The following is a 15,520-nucleotide window of genomic DNA, read 5'->3' as shown; positions in this document are numbered from 1 at the left end:
GTTTTATTTATTTTTGAGAGTCAGAGAGAGACAGCGTGAGCAGGGGAGGGTCTGAGAGAGAGAGAGAGACATAGAATCTGAAGATAGGCTCCAGGCTCTGAGCTAGCTGTCATCACAGACCCCGACGTGGGGCTTGAACCCATGAACTGTAAGATCATGACCTGAGCCAAAGTCAGACACTCAACCAAATGAGCCACCCAGGCATCCCACTATCTGACTTTTTGATTCAGTGACTCGTGTCTTCCCAAAAATGTTCGGGAAATAATGTGGCAGACGTTTCTAGGTCTCTCACATTGCCCATGGCTAGGATTTGCTGTCACGTTTGTAAGCATATGTCCACTTGGAAGTTATGCAAAGTTTGGCTCAACATTAACATTACCTATACTGGACAGAGAGAGGTGGGTGACCTTGCGGTGACAATTCCCTTCACATTCTCAGTGGTTAGCATGGTAAGTGTTGACCGCTCATTCATGCAATTTCAGACGAGGTAGTTGGCGTTCCTTCTGCTGAGTCATTGCACACCGTTTTACGGTGCACATGTCCTGGGGTGGGCGGATTTGTTACAGGGTGAGCAGAGCTGGGGGGGTCCCGAATCAGCAGTGAAATGCTCTGACTCAGAAGATGTAGCCGTTACTTTTGCTCAGAACCTCTTGACCAGAACTGTCATGTGTTGGCACCACCGTAAGGGAAATGGGAAAACCATCCTTCTCTCCCACATGCCCAGAGAGACAGGAGAGCCGATGTGCCTGAGCTCTGGACGCCACCCCTTCTGTCTCCTCTCCAGAACCTTGAGCGAGTCTTTCGAGAACTACTTAGCCTGAAAGAAACGTAGGTCGTGTGAATGCGTGGTGAAGTCTATCTCCCGTTAAGGAAACTAAAACAAAGCAAACCAAGCCAGTCTTTGATTGAATTTTAATATTTAATCAATGGATTTATAAAGCATGTTTCTCTAAATACTTACACAGGAGTCTGTTTTAAAAAGACACTTTTTTTTTTTTAAAGGATTGCCCTATTTGCATAACAGCAGATTAAATAAGAGCAACGTAGCTATTTGGATTCTGAACATTTGCTGTGGTGAATTCATGTAGAAAATGTTGATCCTTAATCCAGTGGGAGATTTGACCGTTGTCCAGAGAAGTCACGAAGTTTGTCTCCATGTTTTGATGAGTGCAGTCAATGGCAGACTTACAGGTTGCTTGGTCTCATCAACCTGATTACATCAAACTTCTCAAATCGTATCTTTATCTGCAAAAATCTGGAACCCCCCGAAATTATTGCCTAAATGTGTTGAAAGATGTTAGTGTCTGCTTCAGAATCAGCCCATCCCTCTACTCCCACCCCTTGTGATTTTTCTGTATGGAAGCCAGAGTGAGAAAATGTCTAGAAGCAGAGTTGAGTCATTGTCCCACAGTGGAAGTATGGAAATTCTTTCCTGAGGAAACTCCGTCCTATAGGCTTGATGCTATTTAAGTACAAGTTCGCATTTTATACAAGTGTCTTACGCTTCCTGAATGGGGTTACGTTTCCACTTAGGGTTTACTGGGCTTTCACCGTGTCTCTGTCGAATGCACATCTGATGTCTGTTTCTGCGTCATTTTCAAAGGTGTGTTTTCAAAACTGTTTAAAAACCAATTGTGTGTTGACTTTTCATTTTCTTGTAGCTGCAGTAGATCTCTCTAGCTTAAGTAGAGTTTGAAACCCAGCAGTCGTAATATGGTGTCAGGAGAATTATTTGTACTGCGTTTCCTCCAGGCTGATTCCTCCAGGGAAGTATGAGATTCGTGCCGCGATGTGCTTGGGCCGAACCTGGCACCCAGTACATGCCCTGCGTGGTGGCTTCCTTGCTCGCGTGTGATAGTGGCCTGAATCGTACAAGACGTCAAGATCTTTAAAAGAAGTTGTAGTTCTGGGACGCCTGGGGGGTGCACTTGCTTAACGATTCTTGATCTTGGGTCAGGTCATGATCTCACGGTTTCGGGAGTTCGAGCCACGAATCGGGCTCTGTGCTGACAGCGTGGAGCCTGGTTGGGGTTCTCTCTCTCTCTCTCTCTCTCTCTCTTACTCTCTGCCCCTCCCCTGCTCCTGCATGCTCTCTCCCTTTCTCAAAATAAATACATAAACTTAAAAAACAAAGAAGTAGTAGTTCTGAGTAGCTTTAAATTATGTTAGCATTTTCAGATAGTGGTCCCAGAGCTTGTCCCCTGCATGTGGCGGATCTGTCCTTTCTTCTTGGAGCTCCCATAAGGTCTGGCCTGGAGGGGACTTGCAGATGTGCCAAGAAGAGGTCAACTTAAAGCAGGGTCTAACATAAATCTCTGTAGAGAGCAGAGGCCGACCTGCGGAAGAAACCCACATGGAGTCCTGAACATTTAGCCCCTTGAGAACGTAGTCTCGTGGGGGTCGTCAGGAAGTGTATTTTCTCCAGCGGTGCCCCTTTAAGCTGGTGACACATAAAACAGTTTCTGTGTTGGCACAGTTGGCGTGATACGTGGTTTGGGACCCACGGTGACAGGCTTATGGTAGCAGGTCATCTTGGTGACAAGGCTCTTTGGCTCCGAGGCGTTTCGGATGAGATTTCCGTACGGAAGAACAGGAGAAGCCGCGTTGGGTGTTCTGCTGCTTCCGTTCCTATGTTGACTTGGGACAGTGGGGCGCGTGAGCCTGAGTTCACACTGTACGGCGGCCACTCACCTGAGTACGTTACATTGACTCAGTTTACCCTTCCATGACCCAGCGAAATAGCTGGCTTTCTTATCTCCGTTCTTAGAGGAGGACACTGGACCCCAAGGGAGGTCATGTGTCTCTCCTTTTGGAGCCAGGCTTTCATTGCAGGCGTCCTGAGTCTTGGAAGTCGGTTCCTGGAGACCCTGGGCCATCCCTGCGCTTTCGTACAAGGAGACGTCCCCTTGGCCTGTAAATGTGCACGTGAGCCTCCCCCCTCCCCCCACGCACACAAACACTCCCTGGGACTCAGGCACAACCCAGCCTCTCGTGTGCTGTCCCCTCTCCCCACGGATGACATGACACCTGCCTGTAGCTCGCCAGCACGTGACTGCACGTGGGTGCCCAGAGCGCTCCTCTGCCCGCGCGATGGGGCCAGACCACGGCAGCCTCACCCGGCCACTCCTGGCTGTTTTGAGCTCCTGCTTGCGCACCGGACGCCTGGCGGACGCCATTCCTCGCAGCGACGGTCCGTCCATCTGATATGAGAACTTGAGCGCAAGACAGTGGACTCTGAATCTCATGAACAGCTTTTTTATTTTCCATTTTGCCTCGTTTCCTAAGGAAAGCGCAGACAATACTCGGGCTGGCCCTCGAGTCCTGTAAGTGAAACAGGCACCGTAGAAAAGTCCTCCCCTCCCAGAAACTCCGAGGCCATGGCCGGGACAGGTGCCGGTGGATGGACCGGAGGGCCTCCCCGGCAGACAGACAGACGGCAGCGACTCCGGCCGCACAGAGACGGCCGCGGACCGGAACTGGGTTTCTGGAAGCCGAGGCTTCTCCAGCTGTGTGATAAATGCAAGCGGAACACTATGCAGACACAGTGATAAATAGACTCCTGGACGTCACTTTTCCAGGCCGCTAAGTGTGACTCCCTGAAGAGGTCTGTGGATGAAGCCGTGTTGCACGTTTAGAAAGGGCAGGCCTCGGAGGAAAGAGGTCGAGGCTGGAAACGTGGGCTTGCATTTTTTTCCCCTTTATTTTGGTGTTAGGAATACATGAAGTGGAGTCCCGCAGGCTTTTCAACATTCTTATTAGAAAAATGCAGCTTTCTTACCCTTGGTCCCTGGAGCTGGTGCTCTGTGACTCCATAGTGTTCCCTGGTTAAACAACAACAACAAAAAGGAGGGGCGCCTGGGTGGCTCGGTTGGGTGAGTGTCTGATTTCTGTAAGGTCATGATCTCATGGATCATGGGTTCGAGCCCCACATCAGGCTCTGTGCTGACAGCTCAGAGCCTGGAGCTGCCTCAGATTCTGTCTCCCTCTCTCTCTGCCCCCTCTGCTCACACTCTGTCTCTCTGTCTCTCAAAAATAAACACACATTAAAAAACAAACACAATAAAAAAGCAAACAAAAGACCAAAAAACCCCTCTTTTAGAATATTTATTGTCCACTCCACCACCCCCACCCCCTGCTAGGTGATTGGATGGTTTCTATGTGTTTTCTTTTTTCTGAAACATCACTCTGGCCGCCTGGGTGGTCGGATGGGTGTGAGGACGGATCTCTGTGTTCAGTGACTGTCCCCACTTCCCTCGGGTCATCCTGCAGCTGTGAACTCAGCCCTTGGATGGGCCTTCCCAAGCTTTGTTCACCCTGTGTGTCTATTTAAAGTACTCTGCGGAACTACTTTTTTTTATTTAAAAAATTTTTTTAATGTTTATTTATTTTTGAGAAGGGAGGGAGGGGCAGAGAGAGAGAGGGAAACACAGAACCCAAAGCAGGCTCCAGGCTCTGAGCTGTCAGCACAGGGCCTGATGAGGGGCTCGAACCCGCGAACCGCGAGATCATGACCTGAGCTGAAGTTGGATGCTTAACCGACTGAGCCACCCAGGCGCCCCTGGAGCTTTTTTTTTTTTTTTAATTTTTTTAATGTTTATTTTTGAGAGAGAGAGCAGGGGAGGGGCAGAGAGAGAGGGAGACACAGAATCTGAAGCAACCTCCAGGCTCCAAGCTGTCAGCACAGAGCCTGACGTGGGGCTCAAACTCACAGACTGTGAGATCATGACCTGAGCTGAAGTCGGATGCTTAACCGACTGAGCCACCTAGGCACCCCTGGAACTTATTTTTTAAGCCCTGTGATCGTGTGACCGGACTGTCAGCAGGTGAAACAGCAAAGATTTAATGTCTTCCTTTCTCTTCCCCTGTTTGTGAAGAACATCTCACACATGAGGACCTGACCTGTTCAGATGTCATTCAGTCTGAACCTGCCGATTCTCCCGTGTTGGGTCGTTCGCGGCCAGGGACTGGAATATGCAGCCTCGCAAAGGTAGCCTTATTGCAGACAGTAAAGTCAAAACCCCGGGTTTAATTCCTCCAGAAAAGGTGCGTGAGCCGTTTGTTCATTCATTTTCCACCAGAGAGTGGCTGGCCCCTCAACGTTTCTTGTTCTTTTTTGATCTGTTACGAAACGCGCTGGTCGCGTCAAGAGCCTTCCGTTTTGCAGAACTGGATTGTTTTCTTTTAAATTGTGAAATATTCTTGGTGGCGTTGCACGGTCTGTTTTCGTGACCTCATGGGGAAAAGCGGTTCCCACTGGTGCTGTGCCTGAGGAGGGAGGTCGTCAGAATTTCCCTGATAACATGTTTATGGGCTTAGGAGGTTTATGAATCCGCTGTAAATATTTGCTCTGGGTTTATGAGACCTCAACTCATAAACAGCGTGTGTGTTTATCCATTGCTCATTGAAACGTCTTCAGAGAATTGGCTGTTGAGGATGCGGGGGTGGGGGGTGGGTGGGGAACTCTAGGAGTTACAGGTTGGGAAAGGCTTGTAGGGGAGCCTGACTTTTGTACATGGTTTTCCTGTGAAAACTACCAGTACTGGGCATAAAAGCTTTAGTTTTTAAAATCCCATTCCGGGTCTGACTTTTGGGTTTTTTTAAAAGTATGTTCTCAGGGGGATCCTGGGGGCCTCGGTCGGTTAAGCATCCGACTTCCGCTCCGGTCATGATCTCACGGTTCGTGGGTTCGAGCCCCGCGTCGGGCTCTGTGCTGACAGCTTGGAGCCTGGAGCTGCTTCGGTTTCTGTGTCTCCCTCTCTCTCTGCCCCTCCCCCACTCACACTCTGTCTCTATCAAAAATGAATAAATGTTAAAAAACATTAAAAAAAAGTATTTTCTCTGGACTACAGAGAGGAAAAACTCTCTGAAAAGGTGTTCTGTCTTTTTTTTCCTTTAACTCCCAGTTTGTTTATTTTTGAGAGTAAGATGACCAGGGAAGGGGCAGAGAGAGGACGGGGCAGAGGATCTGAAGCAGGCTCTGCGCTGTCAGCACAGAACCCTCTGTGGGGCTCGAACTCACGAGCCGTGAGCTGGATGCTCAGCCAACTGAGCCACCAGGCGCCCCTGAAGCGTGTTCTCATCTGGGGAACTTGGACGAGCCCCCGAGGGAGCGTGAAAGCATCTACTGCCTGTGTCCCGCAGGAAGAGAAACATGGTGTGTACTGAACTAAAGTCGGGTGAGAACGGAGCGCTGGGTAGAACGGCCTCAGCGGAGGGCCGCTGTGTGAGGCAGGGCGCATCGCGGGGGCCGCCCCAAGGCCGAGGCACGCGAGCCAGGGTCTCGCCCTCACGGCTGGTCCCAAGTGACCGATCCCGGTCCCCTCCGGGCGCCGTGACGGGGGCCGTCGACGGCCCGCAGGCCCAGGCAGTGGCTGCTGTGGCCTCCGTCTCCGGGCAGACGGTGTCGGGGTGCCGCCACTCCCCAGGGGGCCCTTCATTGTCGGGAGCCGTTCACTCACCCAGCGGCTTTGCCAGGACCCTCTGCCTCCAAAGGCCCGAGACCGGCTTTTCTGCCTCGTCCTCCCCCTCACCATGTCCCCCTGCAGAAAGAGTCCAGGGGCCCCTCGCGCCCTGTTCTCGCCCAGCCCTGCTGCTGCCTCCGCCTTGCCGCGTCTCCTGCATCTTCCTGCTGCCTCGCTTGGTTCTGGAATGTTCTAACGGTCACCGACACAGAAGACCGAGCAGCTGGCCCTGGAGTTGGCCTGGGATCCTCCTAGAGGAGGAATGGGTGGTGGTGGAGAAGCGGATTTGCCCCTGTGGGGTCAGGCAGAAGGGTGACCAAAAGGCACCGGCAAGGTGTCCCGGCGCCGAACCAGACAGCCTGGGCTGGATTCCGGCCTCTTGGCGGGACAGTTGGGTGGCCCTGGTGACTCCGTGGCCTCTCAGGGCTCCCGTCTTCTTTCTGTGAGGTGGGGACAGTAGGAGGTGGCAGCCAGGGTCCTAGGAAGCACGAAACGGGGTGATGCCTGCGAAGCAGTTAGCAGAGAGCGAGAGTCCGGGTCACCGTAGCCCTGACCGTGGGGTGGCTCTGCTGGGCTGCGTGTGTGACCCGCAGCTGGCGCGGGCTGGGCCTGCAGGTGTTGCTGGCTGAGCTGAGCCGGACAAGCCGTGTGTACGGAACTTCCAGACTTTTTTGCGACTAGTTAGCCTCCAGTCAGACACCCCGCCAAGCCCCTGAGCGGTGAGTGGTGTGCGGGGTGCCTCTGGCCAGCCACGAAACAGGCTGGTGATGGATGACCTCGGCCTTTTGGGGAAAGGAATTTGAGGGTCAGGCCACGCACCGGGTGGCGCCCCCCGGAGGTACTTTCCAGAACGGAACTGAGTCTCAGCACTCTCTCCTTAGCTGGCGGCTGGAGGACCCGATGACTTTTCGGGGAGCCTATCTCCCGACGACGGAAGGACGTAAATCCTTTGATGAAGCAGAGCTTTAGGAGGACAACAGGGGAGAAAGGTTTTTATTTTTCTTGGACGTTTGATTGCAAACCCCTTGATGGGGGTAGAATCCGAGGAGGCAGGGCTAAGCGACTTTGGTTCAGAAGACAAAATTTAAGGTAGCTGCTTTCAACCTCGCGTCACCTGGCTTTACAAAAATTACCTTCTGTCAATTTCGGAGACGCTACGGAGTCGGGCAAGGAAATCACTTTTCCTACTGACAACTAAAGAGATCTCCAGTAAGAAAAGCTAGCGAGAGCCCTGTAAGAACAAGGCTTCCTTTCTTCATCTCCAGTTGCTGATTCCGCTGGCTCGCCTGATAGATATTCCATTAATAACATGACTGAAAGCGGTATTTATTCTTGGCCCATTGACGTAGGTTCTTGCTTCTAGAAGGTATAGAGGTTGAACATCAACATGCATCGGTCGGTAATACAAGAAAAAAGAATCCAAGCTTTGAAGCTCTTGCGTGTATGTGTGTGTGGCTGTCCCCCACTGCTCTGCATTCTGTACGATCGGCCTTGCAGGTAGGTTAAGATAATGTCTACGGCTTATTAGTTCTTTCCATTTGAAACGAGGGCATAATATTGTTATCTATGCTTTAAGATGAGTTATTTGGTGCTTTTTGACTACAGAGAGCGTATCTTACAGTCTTCAATGTTTGGAGAATTGTTTGACAGCTGGTTGATTTCTGTCACCTGCTGGGTGACCTCACATCCCTGAGCGATCCTTCTGGACTTCAGATACTTTTCTCCTTGGAATAGCATCAGGGTCAGTGCTTCCTGATAAGGTCTCTTACAACATTAATGGTCTATGCTGTTGTTTCATAGCCTCCAACTGTGGGGAGTAACCAGCGGTCCGAGGGGCTCATCTATACATCTAGGTGCCTCCCCAGTGCCCGCTGGTCTCCTTCATCTGGTCCCCCAACCTCACCAAAGCATGACGTGCCCACAGTGACAGTGGCTGACTCTAAGTGAACATACTAAGATGCTCGACTGTGCCCCGAAACAAGCCTTGTGACTTTCATTCGCCTGAGAGCACGTTTAATTTCACCCTTGGTTTTGCCAGGGTGGCTCCCGTAGAATTTCTCCAGTGTTCCCTTTCCACAGTCAGCACGCGGATGCTGGGCGCGTTACGGATTTCCCGCTCTTCCCCTATGGCTGGTGCCCTTCCATTCTTCACTCTGGTGGTGATACTCTTCTGTTGTTGTTTTTTGTCTTTTTAACAGAAGAAGGTTCAAGCCTGGAGGAGATTGGCTTTAACTGGGGAGAGTATCTGGAAGAAACGGGAGCCAGTGCAGCGCCTCACACGTCGTTCAAACATGTACGTAACATGCCTTCCCTTCCTGCATTTGGAGGGAGGGGAGGCATCTGCGGGAAGGTGCCAGCCCTTGGGGAAGAGACGGGAAATCGAGCCAGGGTTTCTCAGAAATCAGGAGGAGATGCGACACGTGTCTGTTAGCCTTTCGCAGGTAGCTGCGAGGAAGGTGGGCCTTGTCCTTGTACGTTATCTCTCCTGATGACAGGGGCTGGGCCCAGGGTGGGGGCAGGGAGTCAGCATGTACCCTGGGCTTGTTCTGTGCCCTAAAGAGGCTGAGTAGACAGTCGTGGCCCTTGCTGTCCGAGGTCACACAGCCTGAGACTGGTGAGACTGATGTGAACAAAGAGCCAGCAAATGAAGCAAGTACGTGTGATGAGTACTATCATCTTAGGAGGTGTGACTGCTGTATATTATTTGGTATTGATATTATTTTGAAAGGACACCTAAAAGTCTTGTAGTGGTTTGTGGGCCGCCGAGTGAAGTTAGAGGGAATCCCTGTAAATATTCAGAACACATTTTATTCAACCAAAAAAAATCATTTGCACAGTAAGATTTCTTTGAACAATGCAGAGAGGGCGCCCAGCCCAGGGCAAGTCCCAGGCAGTGAAAGACTGAGGTTTCACCCGAGTTTTGCTGTTGGATGAGATTTCGGGAATATATTCATTAGCAAGGGAAAGGCTGAATTTCCAGGACCCGGGACAGTTTCTTTACTGGAAATGAAAATTTAATTCCAAGATACATTTTTTTTTTTTTTCTCACCGGGCAATGATTTAGCCCGACAATGACAAGCAAACCGGGGGCACATTTCCAGCCTGTTCTTGTTTTTGGCTGTTTTGCCTCTTCAGATTCTGGGACGACTTGGCTGGGTCCCTTCAGGTGGTTATGAAAGACCTACTGATCCACAGACTCTTCCTCCCTCTCCGTACCAGGAAGTTATCGCTGTCTCCGCACAGAGAGCCACCATTCTCTTTAATCTCATTTCTCCCACGTCCCCCGCAGCCACAGCGCCCTCTCCTGGAGGTGCAGTTTCCCCAGGCCCATGTGCAGGGTTTAAAGGAAAAGTGGTGTAGACCCGTGGACAAGCCGTGTAGGATTCCCTCATTTCTCACGCAGCTGCTGCTCACAGATCTCAGATGTGTTAGCTTTCGAATTTATGGCCCACCTGGCTTTTCAGGGGAGGGCTGGTAGCTACTAATAGGCTGGGACCCTTAATTAAAAGAAAAAAAAGAGAAGGAGGCCCATTCTCCACGGCTGCGCTGGCCGGTGGCCACACGGAGCTGCTGAGCGTGTGAGATGTGGGCCATGCAAACAGCGGTCCAGGGAGAAGGCACACCAGGTTTACAGGCTTCCTGGGGAAGGAACGGGGAACACGACATGGATGCTTTATGTGGGTCACACCTTGAAATGATGATATTTGGGATACGTTGGGATAAAATAAAATACGTGACTAAAATTCATTTCATCTGTTTTGTCTCGATTTTTTAACGTGGCTACTGGAAAACCTAACGTCCGGTTGGTGGCTCCCATTGTATTTCTCTTATTTCTCTTAGAACGTTCCTGTTCTAAGGCGATAGGAATGTTGTTTTTGTTCTTTATTTTTGAGAGAGAGAGAGAGCAAGCACAGGCGGGGGAGGGGCAGAGAGAGAGGGAGACACAGAATTCGAAGCAGGCTCCGGGCTCTGAGCTAGCTGACAGCAGAGAGCCCGACTCCAGCTTTGAACTCGTAAACCATGAGATCATGACCTGAGCTGGTCAGACGCTCAACTCACTGAACCACCAAGATGCCCCAGGAATGTTGTTTTTAAGTGCCCTGTTTATTTTTTTTCCAAGTTATTTATCTGGGGCAGAGGGAGAGAGAGAAAGAGAGGGAACGAGAGAGAGAGCAGAAGTTGGGGAGGAGCAGAGAGAGGGAGAGCGAGAATCCCAAGCAAGCTCTGCACTGTCCGCACAGAGCACAGGCTGGGCTTGAACCCGCAAACCGTGAGATCATGACCTGAGCCCAAATCCAGAGTTGGACGCCTTCCTGACCGAGCCACGCAGGTGCCCCTTCAGGCCTGTGCTTAGAAGCTCCTGGAATCTTCTGGGTGCGTGAGGTATAGTGACGTCTTCCCCGTGCTTCTGCTTCCCGAAGGTTGAAATCAGCCTCCAGAGCAACTTCCAGCCGGGGATGAAGCTGGAAGTGGCCAACAAGAACGACCCGGACACGTACTGGGTGGCTACGGTCATCACCACGTGCGGACAGCTGCTGCTCCTGCGCTATTGCGGCTACGGCGAGGACCGCCGCGCCGACTTCTGGTGTGACGTGGTGATCGCCGACCTGCACCCCGTGGGGTGGTGCACGCAGAACAACAAAGCCTTGATGCCCCCCGAGGGTAAGCTGTCCGCGGCCCGGGCCGCCACCGCTCGTGATGCCTGAGGACGGGCCTCGCCGAGATGCGAACACCCGTTGGGGGGGAGCGCTGGTGCTTGACTCGTGGCGCCTTGAGTGCCAGGGGCTCCCAGGGAGGGGGGCCGGGTGTGTTCTGAGGCGCCAGCCATGGCCTTCCGGAGACTAAGGCTTGGGAGCCGCATCCTCGAGTGGGTGTCGGGGGCTGAGGGAGGCCCCCGACTGAAGTCCTGTGTCCCCTCCGGAGGTGGGCTGTGTGGCCTTTCTCCCACCTTAGGGCTGCACAGTAGCACGGAGCATCTGGAAGAGGCTTCTCTAGTGAGTTTTAACCTGTCTTCTTGTGGGGACACTGAGGGTGTGAGGCTCCTAGAAAACCAAACCGATGTGGGCAAACAACCTTCTTCTTTTTTTAATTGTTTTATGTTTATTTATTTTTGAGAGAGAGACAGAGACAGAGAGACAGAGCACAAGTTGGGGGGAGGGTCAGAGAGAGAGGGAGACACAGAATCAGAAGCAGCTCCAGGCTCTGAGCCGTCAGCACAGAGCCCGACGCGGGGCTCGAACCCACGAATCGTGAGATCATGACCTGAGCCGAAGTCGGACGCTCAACTGACTGGGACCCCCAGGCGCCCTGAAACGACCTTATTCTTGAGGGAATGGCCAGAGCTTGTAGCGACAAATCCGTCCTGTCGCTGGAAAGCAGTGTTCTCCACTGGGGTCCCTGTACCCCCAGGGGCCTTTTGACAACGTCTGGAAGCAGTTTTGGTGACAGCAGAGGTGGGGGTGCTGCTGACGCCTGGTGGGAGGGCCGGGGGCCGCCAGACCCCCTCCTGGACGGGACGGTCCCCACACAGGGAGTCATGGGCTCAAACTGCCAGGGGCCCGGAAGGCGCCCCTGTGACCCTGTACGTGAGGAAAGCCGTTACCAGATACTTGAATCTCCACACCTCGTTTTCCGGGTTTGAGGACAGGGTGAGGCTTGAAGACTGAGTGCCGGTCCTCAGACCCCTAGAATGTCTTCGTATGACCGGCTGCCTTGTTCAGTCCTGACCTGATGTTTTTTAAAAAAAATTTTTTTTACATTTATTTATTTTTGAGAGAGTGTGAGGGGAGGAGGGGTAGAGAGAGATAGAGGGAGACACAGAATCTGAAACAGGCTCCACGCTCTGAGCTGTCAGCACAGAGCCTGATACGGGGCTTGAACCCACAGACTGTGAGATCATAACCTGAGCTGAAGTCGGACGCTTAACCGACGGAGCCCCCAGGTGCCCCTGAGTTGATGTTTTTATTCCGAACTGATGTGTGACATTTGGGAGCTGAAGTCCGAGGTTCTTCCTGTTCACCGTGTTGGCACTGGCTTTTCCCCAGAACTCTTCCATCTCATCTTCTGTTTAAAGTTCCGGTAGATTGTTCTTCTGATTGGTGGGAATGGTGTGGCTTGCACCTAATCGACAGCCTGCCGAGAGGCGGGCATGGGAGACAGGTGGGGTCTGAGTTGCATTTATGGGACCTGGGTGAGGCCCAAATGTGTCGCCTGGGCCTCGGCTGACTCAGGACTCCTTATTGCCTCAGACGAAAGGGAGCCGGGCCCTCTGCACCCGTTCTCTCCCATGACCCCCTTTCTGCTGCCCTGCTCCCCCTCCCCCCAGCTGGTAGCTCACCCGCCACTTCCTCAGGCGACCAAGGTCAGACCCTGCCTTTGCTCCCCAAGCCCCCGGCGCCCTTAGAGGCGATCACATTTGTGACCGTGCCCCTCCCCCCATTGATATTTGAAAAAAAAAAACCCGAGTTACAATACACATACTGTAAGATTCATCCCTGGAAGTGTGCAGCTCACTGATTTTTGATGTGGTCACAAGGCTGTGCAACCACTGTCATGGTCTTTTTCTTTTTAATGTTTTATTTATTCTTGAGAGAGATAGAGCATGAGCAGGGGAGGGGCAGAGAGAGAAGGAGACACAGGATCTGAAGCAGCTCCAAGCTCCGAGCTGTCAGCACAGAGCCCAACGTGGGGCTCGATCCCACGAACTGTGAGATCATGACCTGAGCCGAAGTCAGACGCTCAGCCGACTGAGCACCCCCACATTTTCTTTATCTATTCCTCTCTCCATGAACAGGTAGGGGGCTCTGCTGTCCCGGCTGTTGTAATAATGCTGCGGTGAGTGTGGGGGAGCAGATCCATCTTTGGCATCGTGTTTGTGTTTCCTTTGGAGAGATGCCCCGTCGTGGAATTGCTGGGTCGTAGGGTGGCTCTAGACTTAGTATCTTGAGGAACTTCTGTACTGTTTCCCAGAGCGGCTGCACACCCGGCCTCCCCACAAGCAGTGCTCGGGGGTCCCTGCTTCCCCGCATGCTCCCCGCATGTTGTCTCTGGTCTCCGTGAGGACAGCCATTCTGCCCGTCTGTGCAAAGCGATAGCTCCTTGGGGTCTTGATTTGCATCTTCCTGATGATGAGCGCTGTTGGGCATCTCTTCGCTTACCTGTGTGTGCTTCTTGGAAAAATGTCCATTCAGAGCTGCTTCTCACATTTTCTCTCTCTCTCTTTTTATTTTTATTTATTTTTTTTGTTTTTTTTCTCTCTTTTTTTAAATTGAATATAGTGGACACGCAATGTTACGTCAGTTTCAGGCGTACAACAGAGCGATTCACCTTCTCTTTCTTATGCTCTGCTCCCTACAAGTGTGGCTACCACAGTGTGGCTAAAATCTGTCCCCATGCAGCGCTGTGACAACATCATTGCCTCTATTCCGCATGCTCTTTCATCCCTACGATTTATTCAGGTCGTAACTGGAAGCTCGTACCTCCCGGTCCTGTTCACCAAATACGTGAAGGGAAATGAGTGAAGCTTCTGCTCGTTTTCAGGTTCTATTGTTTGTTTGGTCGGTTTTGGCTATTGACTTGTATGAGTTCTATATATGTTTTGGTTACTAACTTCTTATCAGATGCATGGCTGCAAATATTTTTCCCCATTCTGTAGGTTATCTTTTCACTTAAAAATATTTTTTTAAGTTTATTCATTTATTTTTGAGAGAGAGCAGGGAAGAGGCAGAGAGACAGGGAGAGAGAGAATCCCAAGCAGGCTCTGCATTGTCAGCACGGAGCCCGATGTGGGGCTTGAACTCACAGACCTCGAGTTGATGACCTGAGCTGAAACCAAGCGTTGGATGCTTAACCGACTGAGCCCCCCCAGCTCCCCAAGTTACCTTTTCATGTTGATGATGGTTTCTTTTGCTGTGCAGAAGCTTTCTAGCTTGAGGTAGTCCCACTTGTTTATTTTTTATTTTATTGCTTGTGCTTTGCATGTCCTTTCCAAAAAATTCCTTTCCAAGATTGACGTCAAAGAGATTTTCCCTCCTCCTCCCCTGCTTTCTTCTAGTTTTATGGTTTTTGGTCTTATGCTGAGGGCTGTAGTTCATTCCAAGTGCATTTTTGTGAGTGGTATAAGATAGGTTCCTTCTTTTTTAGGGGCGAATACTATTCCCTTTGCCTTGAATTAAGACAGCCGCCGAGGTGAGAAGATGCGGCGTGATATACAGTATTTCTTTTCCCTGTGGCCTCTGGCGTCTCATGAAGCAAAGCAGTCGTGACGGATGCTTCGTGCTGATGGAACGTTGGGAAGACGTCTGTGCTGTGGAGGGAATGAGAAATCCCCGGGCTGCCCCGCTCTGCACACGGAGGCCCCGTGGACGTGCCCGCACACGCTTGGGAGGGGGCTCGCCTCGCCTCCTCGCCCTCCTTGCTCACCTTATTTGTGACTCACTCCTAAAGTTTGACGCATTAGCAGCTACACACCCGTGGAAAGGCTGTACCCCGATGGTTTCACTTTATAGAATAGATTCTCTAGTGAATCATTTTGGAGACAAGTTCCAGGGTGCTGAATTTTAACACTCTTGGAGCTAATGGGTTCATTTGGTAGAAATCCATGCTGTTGCTTGAGAGAGAGAGAGAGAGAGAGCGAGGGCAGAGTTTATCAATCAATTCTTCCTTCTCACTTGGATGAAAAATGGCAAGAGTCGCAGTTTCAGAAACGCCATCAAATTTGTATCCTCCTGACTCTGCGCTATTAGGCCAGACAGAGACGCACTTAAAATGACAAATTCCCAATGAAAAATGGGAACACCCAGTCAAGGGGGAAATACATTAATGTGACCGAGCGATCTGAAGCCCACTCAAAAATAACAAGTTATGCTAATTGGAGAATTTCTTTGTGGCTCAAAGAACTTGAGAAAAAATTTAGTAGGTAATCAATATGACTTGGAAATCTTCAGCACAGAGAACAAAGTCAGGAAACATCAGGTTCACGGGGGCAAAAGGTTTTATTGATTGCTGTAGTACAGGATAATTATTGCTTTGTAGCCAGAGGCGGCCGGTGTCCCGCAGGG

The 15,520-nt window shown here is 51.3% G+C and overlaps 1 protein-coding gene across 3 annotated transcripts in view; it reads left to right on the top strand.

Annotated features, from left to right (window-relative positions):
- Positions 1 to 15,520, top strand: part of SFMBT2 (Scm like with four mbt domains 2) — a 202,600-nt gene that overhangs the window by 22,818 nt on the left and 164,262 nt on the right. For all 3 annotated transcript variants that reach the window (XM_039216643.1, XM_039216642.1, XM_039216644.1), the window contains 2 exons: positions 8,660 to 8,754; positions 10,883 to 11,123. In XM_039216643.1, the coding sequence (XP_039072574.1) occupies positions 8,660 to 8,754; positions 10,883 to 11,123 (336 nt within the window). The remainder of the gene's footprint in view (positions 1 to 8,659; positions 8,755 to 10,882; positions 11,124 to 15,520) is intronic.

The sequence above is a fragment of the Hyaena hyaena genome, unplaced genomic scaffold (genome assembly GCF_003009895.1).
Source record: "Hyaena hyaena isolate Hyena2069 unplaced genomic scaffold, ASM300989v1 scaffold_647, whole genome shotgun sequence".
Lineage (NCBI taxonomy): Eukaryota > Metazoa > Chordata > Mammalia > Carnivora > Hyaenidae > Hyaena > Hyaena hyaena.
Note: the sequence above shows the minus strand (reverse complement) of the source record. Positions and strands in the feature narration are given on the sequence as shown.